The sequence below is a fragment of the Sardina pilchardus genome, chromosome 18 (assembly GCF_963854185.1).
Source record: "Sardina pilchardus chromosome 18, fSarPil1.1, whole genome shotgun sequence".
Classification (NCBI taxonomy): Eukaryota; Metazoa; Chordata; class Actinopteri; order Clupeiformes; family Clupeidae; genus Sardina; species Sardina pilchardus.
In genome coordinates this window covers 18835814-18854110 of record NC_085011.1, presented here as the reverse complement: position 1 = coordinate 18854110, position 18297 = coordinate 18835814, and the positions used below count along the sequence as shown (strand labels likewise).

Here is an 18297-nt window from a genome sequence, read left to right as displayed (position 1 = left end):
CACACATACACTTATCCAAACACACACACACACAAACGCACACACAGAGCAACAGATAGAGAGTCGTCGGGCTGGGACATGAGTGAGAAATAGAGAGAGACAAAGAGAGACTAGAAGAACGAAAGAGAAAGAGAGAGAACAAATGGAGGGGTGAGATGTGAAATGTCTTTACCGACGCAGCTGGTTCCCTCGTCACCCGTCTGGAAGCCGTGTTGGCACGCGCACTGGAAGCTGCCGGCCGTGTTCCTGCAGTGGCCGTTGGCACAGAGCAGCGGCCTCTCGCCACATTCGTCAACGTCTGGGGGGAGGCAGCGCACAGCCAACACATCAGACTCAACAGCACACCATCAAACACACACACACACACACACACTTATCTACACACACACACACACACACACACACACACACACACACACACTTATCTACACACACACACACACACATTTATCTACACACACACACGTTTATCCTCAAACACAGACACAGACACAGAGACACACACACACACACACACACACACACACATACACACGTGTCCACAGACCAGGCGTATCTAACCAAGGGTCACGTCAGCAAATTAAGGAGGCGAGGAAGGGCACATACTGTCCAGCTCCGCAATCGTCACCGTGATTAAGAAAGATGAGAAGCCCTTACAGCTGCTATGGATTTCAAGCTAATGGCCACAGACACAGCTATGTGCCACTGTACAATGGCCGTGTAATTGCTTGTGTGTTTAAAAATGACGCTATGCTCCAGTACGTGAAGGCATGGCTCTGGGTTGGACGGTCTGAACAAAGGGACAATCTTATACTGACCTATATGGGGCTAGAGGTCTCTTGTTTAGCTGGATAAATTAACAGCGTATCATTTTAAATTAAGAGTCAATCAGACAAAGACAACTTTGCAATCTGCATTCATATGATGCATTCAGACTAGTTCATTTGAAATATTCCAGGGGAAGCAGAATGTTTGGACTATTGCCTAAGGCAATTTTAATTGGTAATGGAACATGAAAAATAGCATATATTTGTGGAGGAAAGATTGTACAAAAATACATTTGTCAAGATGATTCTCACTGTTCCAAGCTAATTGTTATTAACTGAAATCTTCCACTGCAAATTCATATGTAATACTACGCTAATACTAGCTTCTGTAAATAGAACACATGGTGCTTATATGAACATACAGTATGGTCAGGAAAACTCTACTGACCACTGAGTATGGATGGAGTCCACTGAGCACAATGAGAACATGGGGGCAGTTACTGGAGCAGTGCATTACCTGAGTGTTACCCTGGGACCTGACGGAGCCTTACCTACACAGGTGGTCTGCTCTTCATTCAGCTGGTAGCCCTCGTAGCAGTGGCAGGTGTAGCCCTTAGGGGTGTTGTAACAGATGCCATGGCCACATATGTCAGGGCTCACCTGACACTCGTTCACCTCTGTGGAGAAGAGAGGGGGAGAGAACGTTCCTTCAAATCAATAACGCTGTACCGTAAATGTTCATGTAAAGTACATTCTTACACCTTTCCTCGTTCGTTCATGCTAAAAATAATGATTTGATTTTATTTGATTTCAGAGAGAGAGAGAGGGAGAAGCAGAACAATTGGAATAACAATAGGAAGTTACATGGAACAGCAGCCTTCTATGTATCTTTCTGCATCTCGTTGTAGTTATCTGTATCTGATTTAAAAAAAATGACCTGACCAAAGTGTGGGCTACAAATGAGTTTAACTGATATGGGCATCTAATTGTGGAGAGAGAGAGAGAGAGAGAGAGAGAGAGAGAGAGAGCAGGAGAGAGAGAGCGTGAGAGAGAGAGAGAAGGGAGAGGGAGAGTGATTACGCAGTGAAGTTTACGGACAGTCTGTCATCGGGAATCCTCATAACATTACTGCGGCCGCTTAATAAGGTGTCACCTTCCTCTGGGGCGGGACGCAAAATGTGCGCCGCAAGAGAGACGTCGTCTGGCGGTTTGGAGATCTGCCTAGCGAACGGCACTGAAATATCTCGGCAGATATTTTGGTTTTCCTGGGCCTGAGGCTGGCCGGGGGACGAACTACCGCCCAGGTTTTCGTTTATCTTTTTTCCAGCTTTTCCTCGCTTTCCACATTCGAGAACCATGGCTCTTCCACTATTACATCTATTAAATACAACATCTCAGGAATATAAATATAGCCTAAAATAAACACACACACACACACACACTGTTCCTCTCTCTCTCTCTCTCTCTCTCTCTCTCTCTCATGCGCCAGCACCACCATACACTAACATCCCTGTCCTGTGAACCAAAATAAAATTAAGTGTAGGGTCACGCAATGCGTTGCTTAGCAACAAGGTGGCACCGAACAGCCTGGCCCCGACAACACTGAAATAAGCACAGCAACAACAACTAAAACCAGACCCTGTAAAACAATAAAAAGACACAGCAGCCGCCGCAGCCCCTGCCGAGGTCTCGGGACTCCGGGTCCATCCTGTTTATTGGTGTGGTGAGACCGCGCCGGTTTGATCAGATTACACCCCAGGTCCTCTCACTGACTATTGTTATTTGGAGGACAAGGGTGGAGGTGGGGTGGAGGTGGGGTGAGGGGGGGCGCTAGACTCGGCACGGATGTATGGTTGCCTTTAACGCAATGCTAGTCAGGAATCCTAAATATAGACGTGCCTAAAATATTCCCCCATGGGGGTGGGGTGGGGTGGGGTGGGGGGTGTTACAAGGGTCCAAGGACAAAAGCGGGGAGGAGAGAGAGAGAGGAGTGAAAGTGCTGCATTCTCCTTCCAAGCAAATTCCTCCAATCTGTCTATTTTTGCCCCTGACCTGTGAGGAATTCTGATGGATGGATTAGGAGCAAATACACACTTAATGGCAGTGTGTGTTAGTGTGTGTGTGTGTGTGTGTGTGTGTTAGTACGTGTGTGTGTGTGTGTGTGTGTGTGTGCAGACAGGGTGATAACAAAGACATTTACAAAGTTTCCTTTTCCGTTTCACATTGCCCATTCATGTATTTGTTATCCTTGCAAATGTCAAGTATTCTTTTTTATGCATTCACAGCGTGGCAGGGTTGTTATCGCCCCTAAGGCATCTGCAGTGGGTAACAGAGCCAGCCAATGTATACAGAGTAGCAGTGTTTGTGTGTGTGTGTGTGTGTGTGTGTGTGTGTGTGTGTGTGTGTGTGTGTGTGTGTGTGTGTATGTGTGTGTGCGTGTGTGTGTAACCAAGTAACCTGTACCTGAAGACTGGGTGGGAGCGATGCCTTGACTGGCGCTGCTAGGCCGAATTTCAAAAAATTCCGGAGGGGACGTCTTCTCCACAACCTCTGGAAAACAGAGAGAGAGAGAGAGAGAGAGAGAGAGAGAGAGAGAGGAATGGAGATTGTGAGAGAAGAGAGGCAGAAGAAAGGGTGGAGAAAAGGAGAGGGATGAGGAGGTAAGGCAAGAGAGAGAAAGTATAAAGTAGTAAGTCACAATTCTGTCAAAAATGCAAACTCTGTCTAGCTTTGTTTTCACTGGGGTCAAGATCGCAAGGCAACAAAACAAAAGAAACAAAAAAAAGAGACAAAAAGTGCAAATGAAACAAAAGTCATAACATCCTGAACATGAGGGCTTGTTCCCATTTACATAGATCCATTAGAGACCTTATTCACTTCCGGCTGTCAATCAACACCTCTAGCAAAGGGGCCTGTTCACTGTTGCACTGGGACAATGTGTCACGGGTGTATGAAACAGCTAAGGAATCCGCTAACGTGGAAGTGACAGGGTCTCAACTGTAGAGCGCCAAACAACAGAGTCACAGGACAGCGGGGACAGACTGAGGGAAGACTGAAGAGATGAAATGAGAGAATAGGAGAGGAGGAGAGAAGGAAAGGGACAGGAAGAGAGGGATAGAGGTTGCGTGTGAGAGAGAGGATAAGAGAGGGCAAGGGACAGGGCGAGAGGGAGTGTGTGTGTGTGTGTGTGTGTGTGAGAGAGAGAGAGAGAGAGAGAAAGCCGGAGATAGGAAATATGAAAAAGAAAGACAGAAATGAATAGAAACAGAGACAGAGGGAGGAAGAGAGTCAGAGAGAGAGAGAGAGAGAGAGATGTAGACACCTTGGATGGGTGGCTCTATCCGAATGGTAGAAATCCCTGGGGAAAGCTGTGGCTGTCCTGGATCAACTACCGAACTACTACCAGCGTCGGTGAAAACGAGCTCCTTCAAGAGACAACACAGAGCAACACAGGTGAGATGTGGCAAAACTCCACGACGACGGACACCATGAATTAACTCTGAAGCGCAGTGCAGCGCGGCTTTAAAAGCGGAAAAGCTCGGGAGCGGTTTCTCTGAGAAGCCTACAAAGTCTGCGGGTTGTTTTTTTTTGGGACAGCTCTCGTTGTCTCTCATGCAACGCGGAGCGCATGCCCTCGGTGACCTCAAGCAGGACTACTGGACAAGTGCTGGTGAGAACAGCAGGCCTGGCTTTAGCGTGCGCTGCTGAGTGGAGAGGAGACGGTGCGGGGGAGAGCGGCTGTGCAACTGGCGATAGAGAGAGAGAGAGAGAGAGAGAGAGAGAGAGAGAGAGAGAGAGCACAACAGTGAGGAAGAGAGAGAGAAAGAAATAGAGGCACACAGAGAGAGAGATTGAATTGAGAGAGAGAGAGAGAGAGAGAGAGTGCAACAGTGAGGAAGAGAGAGAGAAAGATATAGAGGCACACAGAGAGAGAGATTGAATTGAGAGAGAGAGGGAGAGAGAGAGAGAGTGCAATAGTGAGGAAGCTAGATGCTTCAAAAGAACCGATCCTAGGAATGTTTGAGGTCTTCACTTTAATACAAGGAGTGTATTTTTGCATGACCCCTACATTACAGTTGACCTTGCACTACTGTACTGTACTGTACTGTGTGTTTACCTCATTGTCCCTCATTCATTACTTATCCAAACAAGTGGCTTCAGGTTGACCTGCGTGATTCTGCTTTACAGCGTGTTTGTGATGACTAAATTACAGTTGAGCTTGGACTAGTCAACCATGTGCTGCGTGTTTACGTCATTGCCGTTCATTACCTGGCCAAGCTGATGGCTCTAAGTTGACCCGTGTAATTCTGCTCAAGGAGTTTTTGCGACGAAGGCCAACGCGCCTGAAGCGTGTTCCTGTAAATTTCACGAGACATTGCGGTTACGCTCTTCCCTCTTGCCCCCCCCCCCGCTCTCACATCTAAAGACGCTGACTCAGCTGCCTCACGAGAGAATCACGTCCACTCCAGACTTCAGCGACGGAAAAAAAGGCTTTGTAAACAATATCCTGTGAGCTTGCCCACAAATCTCACAGGGACAGTCACCAAACGGAGAGAAACATAATCAGCTTTCGAATCTGGGAGGCAAATAAGTAACACACACGAAACCTGAAAACACCTCCGGGGCAGCGAGTGAACGTAATTAAACGTATAAACAGATGGTTCAATTTGAAGACGTCTTCGCCACTTTGCACACCGGCGAGAAGTCCTCGGTGTAAACAAATGAAATGTCTCTTTAGTGATGAAAGTTTAAAGAATTCAAATCAGCATTCATGAGGATTTCAACTATTGATTTCACGTCCCTTCCAAAGCTAGGGCTCACTAAATGAAACTAAGTGGATCTACTTGTGCCATCAGGGATTTGTTCTGATTGTCTCATTACTACACAAAACACTCTCCTTCGAATTCTTGTAAAGCCTCACACTAAATGAGAAAACCCAAGTGCTGTGAGTTCAGCCATCTGAAATTACATTATATTTTTAGCACTAAGAAGACGCCTACACACATACAGTATACCTACATTTAAAGACATGAGGCTGTTTTGGGCCGCACTGAAAGCACTGAATGAAAATGGATCTTTACCCTGTATATGAAAGTCTAATGTTCCTCAATGAAGGCTGTAGTGTAGGGTTCTATAGGGTTCTGTAGTGTAGGGAAAGCTAATGTTTCTATGGCAGAAAGACCTTGAGCAGTGCAGCAGAAGAACACTAGCATTAGCATCACAGCAGCACTCTAACAGAATAAAAGGAAACTGTCTAACTAATAGCAATTTTTTTGATAAATCGATATTTGTCCCATGTCATTTTTGTATCTGAGGAGATGCAGGAAATGCTTTTGTGCATAAGAACAGTTCTAACTTCACTATTTTTTCTTTTCTTTTTACTACTTTTCATTTTTTTTACGGTTGAGAGAGATAGCGTGGAGCACAGATCGTGGTCATGCAGTGCCGATTGGTGACCTCATGCAGGGCAGCTGTTTGCCGCGTGCCGGAAACGCGGGGAGCGCCGTATTTGGCCACAGGGGGCGCACCAGGCTGCGGCGGCAAAAAGGAGTGACACAGCTGCATGCTGGGAAGCCTGTGATGGTCGTACGTGACACACCTACCTGCTCCGGGGCCACTGTGACTACTGCTCAAAAAATGAATAAATAAACAAATAAATAAACAAACAAACAAACAAACAAAAAACAAAAAACAAAGATGGTGAGACACACTTCAAATGTGATGAACGCACATCTCATTTATATGCCTTAAGTACTCTGGGTGCTGGAGCGGCCCTATCGGCCTTTAGACCAAATTAATTACGGTATGCAATTACAGCCTGCTCTCTCATCTCCTACTGAGGGTGGGGGGTTGGGCTGGATGAAACAATCATGGACGCTGAAATTAGAAGGCTGTCACCTTCACTGTCTCCAAAGTCACTCAGGACACGGAAATATGATCTCACTCCGAGAAGGGGGACAAATGTTAATTACAGCGCAAGGGCACCCTGGTCGAGCTTTTCTGCCTTTCTTTAAGAGAGAGGAGGAGCGGGGGGTGGTGGTGGTGGTGGTGTGTGTGTGGGGGGGGGGGGGGATTGGTCAAACTCCACGTCGTATTTCAGGCCTGTGTTATTTTATGGCTAGTTTTGCTGAGAGGCTGTAAAAGCTATATGGATGATATTTTTCACTCTGAGAGCAAAGTTAACACCACACACAAACACATACACAAACACACACACAATCACAGTCATACACAAAAAAGGTTTTCAAAGCAAGTGTATAAAATGTCCACACTAACACAAAACCTCCTCCACCTCTCTCTCACACATAATATATAGGCAGGGTGGTGGAGGGAGTGAGTTGCCCATAAAAGAAGTTGTCCTTGCAGAAAGCGTACTTGGCACCAAGGAGCTGATAGCTATGGTTGAGACTGGGCGGTCCACATATTATCTGCTAATCAGCTTGTCTCTGAGGCTTATTTCCCTACTTTAATCTATAAAAATGGCATTGGATGCAATGTATTATCAATTAATTGATAATTGATGTGATATGTTTGTAATATTTCATCAATTCATATAAAATCATATAAAAACAGATGATGCACTGTATGACTAATGTGAAAACAAAATAAAAATATGTTAAAAATAAATAAATAAACTGGGTCTTTTTGGTCTATGTAAAGCTGTGTATTGGGATGGGAATGCGTCCTGTAATTTCTCCTGTCTGAACACTTGGTAATTTGGATGAATCTGTCTGTTTTGAAGCTGCCAACTCTCTCCCTCTCCCCTCTCAGTTTCCCGGTTCCTAGTACCAGACTTCCACCCCAGGCTCTGGAGGAGAAACAAGTGCCTCTTCACACGATCCAAGGCCTTGGAAGAGCCGGCAAGCCAGGACATGTGAGCCGCCTTTGTGCTGCTAACTGGATCGAATGTCAGGGGATTATTTGATTTAAAACAGAATTAAGGGAGGAAGAAAGCAAGACACACAATGACACTAATTTCTACTGGATGTTAAATATTATTGGTGAGTTTTTTTGTGATATCCCTCCTCAGTGAGAGGTTCCCTCTTCATGATTTCAGATGGACTAGTGTATGGAATTCAGACGCCGATTTGTGGGCAGAGATCTCTTTTCACCACTGGTCGTGAGAACCTGATGATCTGGTATACAAACAGATCCGACATGGACTGAGAAGCCAGACATTCATCTGTAAACAAACACTAAACATAAACAAAAACAACAGCCAAATTCTTCTTTCCCAAGTATCCTGTGATCCTGCTCCCTGCTGGTTGGGTCAGCTGCAAATATTTCAGCCTAGTGTTGTTCTATGAGTCTTCTCTCTGAAGCTACTGGACCACCATCCATTGAGGTTTCCCTATGGGTACATCCCGAGGACTGTGTTTGACCTCCCCAAAATGGCCCCTTGATGGACTCACCTGGTACAGAAGGAAGTTGCCTCTCGGTCACACTCAGAGCCTCCACGGGTTTGTGTGAAGTGGGGAGGGGCACTGGAGGCAGGACCGGCTCCTGATAGGGCGGCCGGGGCCTGGGCTGGGGCTGGGGGTATGGCTGCGGTTGCGGCTGCGGTTGGGGTTGTTGGGGCCGGTTGAATGGCTTAGGCTTGATCTGGCCGGTGACATGGTAACCCATCCCGCCAGGGCAGATCTCTTTGAAGAGAGCTGAGGAAGGGTGACGGGAAGAATAATCCAAAAGAAAATTAGTTTGACAAGTTTAATCCAAAGCTTTTTATTTGTGTTTTCATAAAGCACTGGACCATCTGAAGTTATGAAGGTGGGAGGTATTTTACCCATTATAAGGACAACGAAAGTAATGAGAAGCAGTTGAAAGCACAATAAAATCATTAAAATAAGAGGTGAAAATAATAGCTTGGCGTGACAAAAACACTAAAAATGCAATTGCTTCATGGTGCGTTTAATGATTCTCATAGAGAATTAGATGCACGTTCCATAAATACTGCGAGGGGCTGTAGGTGCTTTATTCACTCCTGCAATGAAGTCAAGATGGCACATCCAGCAGCTTCCTCGCTAACCAAACACCTTTCACCCCTCCACACCTGACCAGGTGTCTCTCTAGACACATGCTGGGACAAGCATATACCTTTAACACTTGCCCTCGTACACTGATTCACAACGATAACAGAACTGTGTCCCTATAAGGCCGCTCGGCGTTCCCGTGGCTGTCTCGCTCCTCGACGGCAGATACTGTGTGTTAGAGACGACTCCCATAGGGAAGTGAAGAGCAACAGTGAAGCTTCTTTCGCGGAGATAAAGTCAGCCACTCCCTGCAAAAGAACCTACTGGCTTAATACAATAAGCCTCACACTTGAGTAACAATGTGTAAATACGGCATCCTCAAATGTCAAGGCTTGGGGTGGGGAGGTGTGTGTGTGTGTGTGTGTGTGTGTGTGTGTGTGTGTGTGTGTGTGTGTGTGTGTGTGCATGAGTGTATGCCTGTGTGAAGGGGAAAGGAAGAGGGGGACAGAGGAACCTAATTGCCAAGGCAAGTTGAAGTTACACAGTGTAGCAGGGTCCCTTCCTTTTTCTGCGCCCTTATCAGAAACGGCATCTCAGGGAGGAACACATGCTTAAGCCGCACTGAGACTTTGTTTCCTGCCCCGCCGGCCCGAGCCAAGGGGAAGGGAGAGCGTCGGGAGGAGATTTTTCGCTAGAATGTACCAGCGGGACGGCCAGGGCCCTGGGCTCCCCCGACTAGCACGGACGGCAGAAACAGCTGTCCGCCACTACCGCTGCCGCCCGCCCGCCGCCGAGGCCCAACGCGCCAACGGAAACAGAGCGCAGGCTGTGAAAATCAATAATCAAAATAAGCCCTCTGCGGGGGCTTCCATCGGAAAACGTCGGAGAATGGTCTCAGTTGGAAACAAAGGAGTGTGTGTGTGTGTGTGTGTGTCTGTGTGTGTGTGTGTGTGTGTGTGTGTGTGTGTGTGTGTGTGTGTGTGGAGGAGGGGGGTTGGGGGTAGTCAAAGACGAAAGAAGGGAAACCTTTTAATCCCACCTGTCCGTCGAGTCTACTCAGACCTGTGCCTAGATTAGGAGAGCAGATGTTTCATAAACACACTTTTAACGGTTTTTAGTCTTACCCCAAACATCTGGCTCGGCACACAGAGCCAGCCACCCGTGAGCGAGCACGGAACAGATATTCTTAAAGCATTCAGAACCCTGGAATAATGGGATGTTTTCAACTGTTGAAGGGCATGGAAAGGTGTTGTTTTGAATTCTTTTGAACACATGCATGATTAAGTGTGGTGTCTGAGTGATGTGTTTTGGGTTCATAGCGCATTTAGATGAAAATGATTTGCTCCAGAACGCGGAGGGCTTTGACAGCGACATTACTTAGAGTCGTATTAGTGTGCGGCAGCGCTGCTCAGATAAGACCTCTGTCTCGAGACCGCAGAGAGCACTGCGATTACTAAAACAACAATAACATTGGAAATACCTCAACAATAAAAACACCACTGCAGACAAACTAATGATCACACACACACACACACTTGAGCCCACCTGAATGGGACTGAAGAGAAGTAGAACTTTCTGTGTGTGTGTGTGTGTGTGTGTGTGTGTGTGTGTGTGTGTGTGTGAGAAAGAGAGCGTGTGTGTGCGTGTGTACACACAGGGTGTGTGAACACAGTGGATGGTAACAACAACACAGAAACTTCTACGTAGCCGCAGCAGATAGAGACACATGCGTAGACATAAAGGGAGCAAAGACAGCGAGGTGATAAAGAGACTGACCCTACACCACACAGCCCCCGCACAGCACAGCACAGCCCACCGAGCAAGCCTGCTACGCTGGGGGAGGGAGGGATGTGAGGAGGGTGGGTGTAGGTGGTGGGGGTTTGGTGGTGGTTGGTGGTGGTAGAGTTGAGGCTTACCTGTTCCGGGTGGGGGGCACTTGTCACAGCGAGGGCCCCAGGCTTTACCCACACTGCAACAGCACAGCTGCTTGCTCAGCTGCGTAGACACCGGGTGCAAGCACTGCTTCCCCGAGCCGACCATTCGGAAACAAGCGCCCTTCTCCTCCGGAACGGCAGGAGTGTCGGCTGGAGGAGGGAGGAGGGAGGAGGAGGAGGAGGAGAAGAAAGGAGAAAGGAGGAGGAGGAGGAGGGAGTGTGTGTGAAGGAGGAAAACAGAGTTGAAGTGAAGTGTGCCAGTGTGCAAGACATACAAGGGAAAAAATGAGAAAGAGAGAAAAACACGAGAGACAGAGAGCGAGAGAGAGAGAGAGAGAGAGAGAGAGAGGAAAAGTGGTTTCCATCACCATTTAACAAATAAAGAGAAAACAGAATATAGTCCCAACTAAAGTACCCACTAATGGGGCTACAAGAACAAGTGAACAAAAGCTACAGCCGTTTGGGTCAAAAATGCCTTGAAAGTGCGGCGACAACCTCTCGTCATTGCTGTGTCGTCTTGACACAGGACTAGCAGAGCAACGACTGAGAGCTTGCGCCTGTTTTTCACAGGGATTTTTGAGAGGCAGAGAAGTAAGACAGTGAACAGTATACGCTAAACTACAGTAACACTTCTAGAATAAAACACACACATAAAGTACACAGAGCAACAGAACAATTTGAGAGGAGTGCAATGTGGGACAAAACAACGTGACAAACGGTGCAGAACGGTGTTTTGTGGGGGGAGGCAGAGGTGGGGGGGAGAGGGAATCATTTTTGAGGCGGACTCCGTACTGATTGGGAGACACGGCAGCGTGGATTCTGACGGAACCCAGGAGGTCTGTAAAACATAGCAACTCCTCCATGCAAGGCTGTGAGGTTATCGTGCAAACGAATCCCAAACCAACAGGAAACACGAGGACACCATGCATGCACTAGAGACAAAGAGCAGGGAGGGAGAGAGAGAGGGGAGGGTCGGGAACAGAAGCCATGTCTGATGCTATAGCCCAATGACAACGGTTGCGCCATCATAAAACCAGCGTGTGAGTGTGTGTGTGTGTGTGTGTGTGTGTGTTCCATGTGACTGGATCACGTCAGAGTCATTGTTGTGAGTGTGTCCCAGAGCCTGTGTGTCTGTGTGTCTGTGTGTCATTGTAATGAAGTTTGAAGGAAGGCTACGGTCCACTGGACTGCTGCTTGCCAGAAATCAAGGTAAACGAAAACGAAGGGGGGAACAAAAAAAGAGTGAAAAATAGCAACCTTTTCCTCAGCTTCTCTCAGGACGAAAGGTCACGGCAGCGCGGTCCAAGTTTTTAATTTGGCTAATATTGTTTCCCCCGTGGATGCCACGTCACATTAATAATCATCAAAGTCGTTAGAGCAGGGCAGTCTGTGGATACTAGTCATTGCTGAGGACTTGTGTGTCTCTCTGTGTGTGTGTGTGTGTGTGTGTGTGTGTGTGTGTGTGTGTATGTGCATGTGTGTCGGTGTGTGTGCGTGTGTGTGTGTGTGTGTGTGTGTGTGTGTGTGCATGTGTGTACGTGTGTGTGTGTGTGTGTGTGTGTGTGTGTGTGTATGTGTGTGTGTGTGTGTGTGTGTGTACAGTACGTGTGCCTGTGTGTGTGCATGTGTGTGTGTGTGTGCGTGTGTGTGTGTGTGTGTGTGTGTGTGTGTGTGTGTGTGTGCATGTACAGTACAGTATGTGTGTGTGTATGTGTGCATGTATGTGTGTGTGTGTATGTGTGCAACTGTGCATGTGTGTGTGTGTGTGTGTGTAAGAGTGAGAGAGGAGCAGCTGTCCCGTGTAAATGGTGACGGCGCCTGCGAGTCTCGTGTCTCTTGACTCGGACACACAGGGGAAATCGGCCATGACAGGCAGCAATCACACCAACCACAGAACCGCATCTATACCCCCCGCCACACACACACACACACAAACACAAACACACACACTCCCTTCAAGACACAACAACCCATACACACACACACTCTCTCTCTCTCTCTCTCTCTCTCTCTCTCTCTCTCTATCTTTCTCTTTCCTGTCTCCCTCTCTCTTTCCCTATCCACATCTACAGCACAGCACGGAGCCCAGGCCAAAACCACCAATTAATGTGAGTGACTCGCGCTCCAAACGGAGGTGATGTTGTCTTGGAGCGGCCCTCGCCGAGAGGAAAGCCTCTGTGGTCAGAACAGCTCTCCGACGTGGCCATTACGCTCTCTGTGTGAGCTTACACACCCTCACCTCAGCCTAGTGTCCACATGAGGTGTGTGTCCATCATGTGTTTATTACTGTGGAGAGGGATGAGAGAGAGAGAGAGAGAGAGAGAAGGAAAGATAGTTGATGGAAGAAGGGATGAGAGAAGAAGTGAAGAGAGGAAGAGAGGAGAGGAGAAGAGACATCAGCGATCAGGGAAATGATGATGAGGACAGAAGAACTGAAGAGAACAGAGAAGAGAAGGCTGGAAAAGAGGAAGGAGAGGAGAGGAGGAAGAAGAAGAACAAGAAGGACAGACAGGTGATATCTCTCCTGAAGAACCTGATTCTCCTGCTTCTACAGTGCATCCAGCACACACACAGACACACACACACACACACACACACACACACACACACACACACACACACACACACACACACACAGTGGGCTCTAGTCAAAGGTGTTCCTCTCAGATGAGTGTCTCTGGGGCAGTGAGGCGCACATGGCGACCGCAGCAGACACACTGAGCCCGGCCGCTCTGTTACTGTTGGTTACTGTTGCAGTCATGCACATCATCGGATACAAGCGCGCACGGCAACGGCCACGCGGCTAATCGCACAACAACACGGGTGTGCCGTGGCCTAGGAGGCCCTCAAGGTGTGCAAACATGGATACGGCACCGGCAAACACACGGCAAAACAAACAAACAAACAAACACGCACACAAACAAACAAAGCCATTCGTATGAAGTGGAGCCAGGCAACACATGCAGGTCACACAGGAGCAACATGATCCCGATTTCATACCCCACCAGAGAGGGAAATTAATTCTTCTTCTAATGCCTGTACTTCCCTTTTTCAAACATTTCATTCTTTGTCTTTTTTTTTTACTTCATTATTACCTCCGCCAAGGAGGTTATGTTTTCATCAGGGTTTGTTTGTCCGTTTGTTAGAAGATTTTTGTCTGTGTTGCAAGATAGCTTAAAAAGTCCTGGATAGATTTCGATGAAATTTTCAGGAAAGGTCTGAAATGACCCAAGGAAGAAGATTCAGATGGGAGTGATCCGTATCACTGTCTGGATCCAGGAGGCGGATATGTTTTCGCGCTCTGCGCTCTCGGAATCCTTTTCTAAACATGAAAGTGTCCTCTCTTTAGAAGTACAAGATACCCATAGATGCGACACAGAGACATTCCGACACCCCCCCCCCCACCCCGCGCCTTAAAGCCTGATTGGATCAGGTGGGCCTGTGTTTTTTCCCGTTAAATGGACGGAAAGGAACTGCGGAGCGGGCTGTGAGAGGCAGAGGCTCCCGGGGGGCTCTCCTGGGCGTCCCGTCCCCCCTGATGAGAGGGGCCCAGTGGGCTAGCCTGCCCAGGCAGCTCCCCATGATGTTGATGAATGGCCGGTCAGATCTCATTAGCATTGAGCTAAACAGCTGGGCAGGAGCCAGCAACCACAAACTCAAGAGAGTGTGTGTGTGTGGGGGGGGGGGATAAAGGGAGGTATATATGCTGAGGGAAGGATAGAGAGAGAGAGAGAGAGAGAGAGCAAGTGAAAGCTGTTGAGGACCTCTGAGATCCAAACTACGGTTGAGGAACTTGTGATGGGTGGTGGAACGTTGAGGGCCGGCGTATACAAACTCCCTTTTCGGATAAGAAATCTACCAAGAGACCAACTGGCTTCCTGTTCACTTTTCTCTCTCTCTCTCTCTCTCTCTCTCTCTCTCTCTCTCTCTCTCTCTCTCCCTCTTCAGGGGACATGGGGTGACAGGGGCCAAATAAGGGCCAGTAGTGGTAGCTGGTGTTTAGCTGGTAAGCGGCTGATATCGGTTATTTGATGGTGTGTAAATAAACTCCATCCCTCTCTCTCTCTCTCTCTGCATCTCTCTCTTTTTCCCCTTGTCATTGGCTCATATGCCTGTGGGTAGTGGGAATCACTGACAGGTCTCTTGACATGATGCACAGCTTACTACATCACTCTTGCTGTTTTTATGGTTTCCATGTTGAGACGAGTTCCCAGGACTCGTTGAACTCAAAATCCAACGTTTCATGTGCAAACATGACATGTACACTTGGTTATTCTTTCACTGAAAGTTCACGAAATTAAACTTGACATTTGGCACGCACACACACACACACACACACACACACACACCCATACTCTCAATCTCCATGCACGCGCGCAGTCACTGCCAACGGCGCCTTCGCATGCAGCATTCAGACCAGGGGAGGGCGGAGTTGTTGTTGGACCGATGGGCGATGATTGGGTTGGAGAAAGAGAACGGGGTCAAGGGTCAAGGGTCACAGAGGTCACAGAGGTCAGAGGTGACTTACGGATGCAGCCCGACAGCGTGGCGTCCGGCTTGAAGCCCGCGCGGCAGATGCAGCGGTAGCTGCCCTGCGTGTTCATGCAGTCTCCGTTGGGGCACAGCCCCTGCACCTGCTGGCACTCGTCCACATCTGCAGCACAAACAGCAGGGCGTCAGTCATAGAGCATCACTCACACACACACACACACACACACACACACACACACACACACACACACACACACACACACAGGACAAACAGCAGGGCTTCAGTCACACGACCACAACACAGGGCATAGAGCATCACACACACACACACACATACACACACTGACACACTCAAGCACATGAACACACATATCCTCACATGGAAACATGTGCAACTTCTCATTCAGTGTCTTATACACTCTCTCTCTCTCTACACACACACACACACACACACGCACAGAGCCAAGTCATCTATTGAAGGCCACTGGGCATCTCCAGAAAGAGAGCAGTGGGGAGATGAAATAGCCTCTGGACACGAGCTGCTCATCGAGCCCCAAGGCTACTGCTGGCCTTCAACTTGAAACAGAAGCTGTTTCCCTTCTACAGGCCTCCCCACAGCAGCCCTGGGAACAGGATTCACACAGTGTGTGTCCGTGTGTATGTGTATGTAGATGTGCATGTGTGTGTGTGTGTGTGTGTGTGTGTGTGTGTGTGTGTGTGTGTGTGTGTTTTAGGATATTAACAGCTATGATTCACATAGTGTGTGTCGGTGTGTATCTGTATGTGTGTGTGTGTGTGTGTGTTTTAGGATATTAACAGCTATGATTCACATAGTGTGTGTCGGTGTGTATCTGTATGTATATGTATGTGTGTGTGTGTGTGTGTATGCATATTTGTGTGTGTGTGTGTGTGTGTGTATGCATGTGTGTGTGTGTGTGTTTTACTCTTAGTTCTCTGCAGTGCCCATACAGTATGCTAGCCCCCCGTGTCCTCTCTGCTCAGCTTAACCCACGCCACATAAGCTGTCTGAGTTGGTCTCAGCTAGCGCTGTGGAAATCCAAGCTGAAATCAAAAGTGAACTGCCGTGCCTGATAGCAACCCAGGAGTGCGCTAGCAGAGGCCTTGTCCAAATAAATAAAGAATAAAACAAAATATAAAAATGTCCAGTTTCATCGCTCCAGCTTCAACCAAAGCTGATACTACACTCCTCGCTCGTTCTCGTCCGTGTGATCGGTCATCGGGGCCGAGGATCTCAGTGGACGTGACAGCGAGGTGTGTTTCAGTCTGTATGCGTAATAGAAATGCTGCAAGACAGACACCTCCCAGCACAGGCTGCATGATCACTTGAGCAGGCCGCGGTAAGGGCTCGGTGAGGACGGAGAGAACAGAAGCACTTCCAAGGAGGAGAGGAAAGAGGGAATAGAGAGAGAGAGAGGAGAAGAGTCTGGAGAGGTGAAAATACACCATCAGCCATTTTCCTTCATTCCCATACATGAGTCACCATCCAACAGAGATGAAAGATGTTCAGCTGGAGGGATCCCACAACACCTAACTACACACACACACACACACACACACACACACACACACACCGACACACACATACACACACACAGCCACCAACAACAGCCAAAAAAAAGTGAATGTTTGCAAAATAATTCCCTCCAGCAAAAAGTCGTCACCAGGATGATCGGCAAATGCTAATTATCGTGTCTCTCCCTGAAAGAGAAACGAGAGAACAGCAGAGGAGGAGCAACACGGCGGCCAGGAGGGTAAACATGTTTCTACACGGCGTGTCAACACCTGCCGCCTGCAACCCAGAGGACCCGCCCACTGGGCACTGAGCGTGCCCGCAGGACCTGCCAATCACCCGCGATGACAGAGTAATTAGCCAGCAGGCTGGTGTGTGTGTGTGTGTGTGTGTGTGTGTGTGAGGAAAAGCATGCCTGCGGGCACTGCGGTGAAGGCGTGGGTGTGTGTGACGGCAGCGTTGCAATCCGCAGAACCGGATCTACTGACATCAGTGATGAGGTAGGGTTGTTGATGACAGGGGGGGGGGGGAGGGAGGGAGAGAGGGAGAGAGAGGGAGAGAGAGAGGGATAGAGAGAGGGAGAGAGAGAGAGAGAGAGAGAGAGAGAGAGAGAGGGAGTTGGACTTGAGCAGGAACATGAGTCCTCAGCTGTAGACCGACTCTGAAAAGTTGCAACACATATTGCATTTTCTGTCCCTGTTTGTCTTTGGTCGGTTTTGCCCTCATCTCTGTCTAGGTGTGTGTGTGTGCTCACTCTTCATAATCTTCCTCTCTCCATTCTTTTCTTCTTCTTTTTCTTCTTCTTTTTCTTCTTCTTCTTTGCCGCTGGGGCAAACTCAGGCCCCATCAGGCAAACAGTAAACCGACACACACACACACACACACACACTCATACAGTACTCACTCGCACACAGACACAGACACAGAGACACACACACACACACACATAGACACACACAGAGACACACACACACGCACATGCATACACACCTGGCGCCGAGGGCAGCCGAGTGGAAATGAAACCCGAATCGCGCCATAAAAAGTGCGGAGTAATAAGTGGAGCAGGATGTGGTGGATTAGCCGGAGCCCCAGCTCCTCCGCAGGGGGAAGCCAAGTCTGGGCTCCCCAGGCTGGCAGGCCTCCGAGCAGGCAGCAGGCAGCACTCCACTCCCTGTCAGTCTCTGGTTCTTTTTAGCAGTGGTTTTGGCATATGGGGGGGCAGGGGGGTGAGTGTGTGTGTGTGTGTGGGGGGGGGGGGGGGGGGGGGGCACTGCAGCACTTAAAGCCACCAGTGCTGTTTAATGCTATTAACAGAACCGTGACACCAGTGTAACACAACTGGTGAACGTTTACACAACAGGAGGTTGTGGCTCATTCCCCTGAAGAGGCCAAAATCTCAAGTTTGTATCAACAGAGTAGATCCGTCATACATACAGAGACTAAAGTGCTGCGTAGAATTAGCCACAGTAAACACTTCACACATCTGCATGGTGACCGCACCATTCACACTGAAAACTGTTCTGGTGGCAGAAGACACTGCATCACGGTCTGCTTCTACGAAACAGAGCCAGTGGTTGCGGTGTAGAACATCAACACAACTGGAA

General features: G+C 48.4%; 1 protein-coding gene across 2 annotated transcripts in view; it reads right to left on the bottom strand.

The window, feature by feature from the left end:
• Positions 1 to 18297, bottom strand: part of ltbp1 (latent transforming growth factor beta binding protein 1) — a 143094-nt gene that overhangs the window by 44082 nt on the left and 80715 nt on the right. Inside the window, exons 10-17 of one of the 2 annotated variants that reach the window (XM_062519278.1) lie at positions 15200 to 15325; positions 10654 to 10821; positions 8180 to 8422; positions 6371 to 6393; positions 4090 to 4192; positions 3231 to 3317; positions 1319 to 1444; positions 173 to 298 (exon numbers count right to left, since the gene is read on the bottom strand). In XM_062519278.1, the coding sequence (XP_062375262.1) occupies positions 173 to 298; positions 1319 to 1444; positions 3231 to 3317; positions 4090 to 4192; positions 6371 to 6393; positions 8180 to 8422; positions 10654 to 10821; positions 15200 to 15325 (1002 nt within the window). The remainder of the gene's footprint in view (positions 1 to 172; positions 299 to 1318; positions 1445 to 3230; positions 3318 to 4089; positions 4193 to 6370; positions 6394 to 8179; positions 8423 to 10653; positions 10822 to 15199; positions 15326 to 18297) is intronic. The other variant, XM_062519279.1, reaches the window with a different exon arrangement.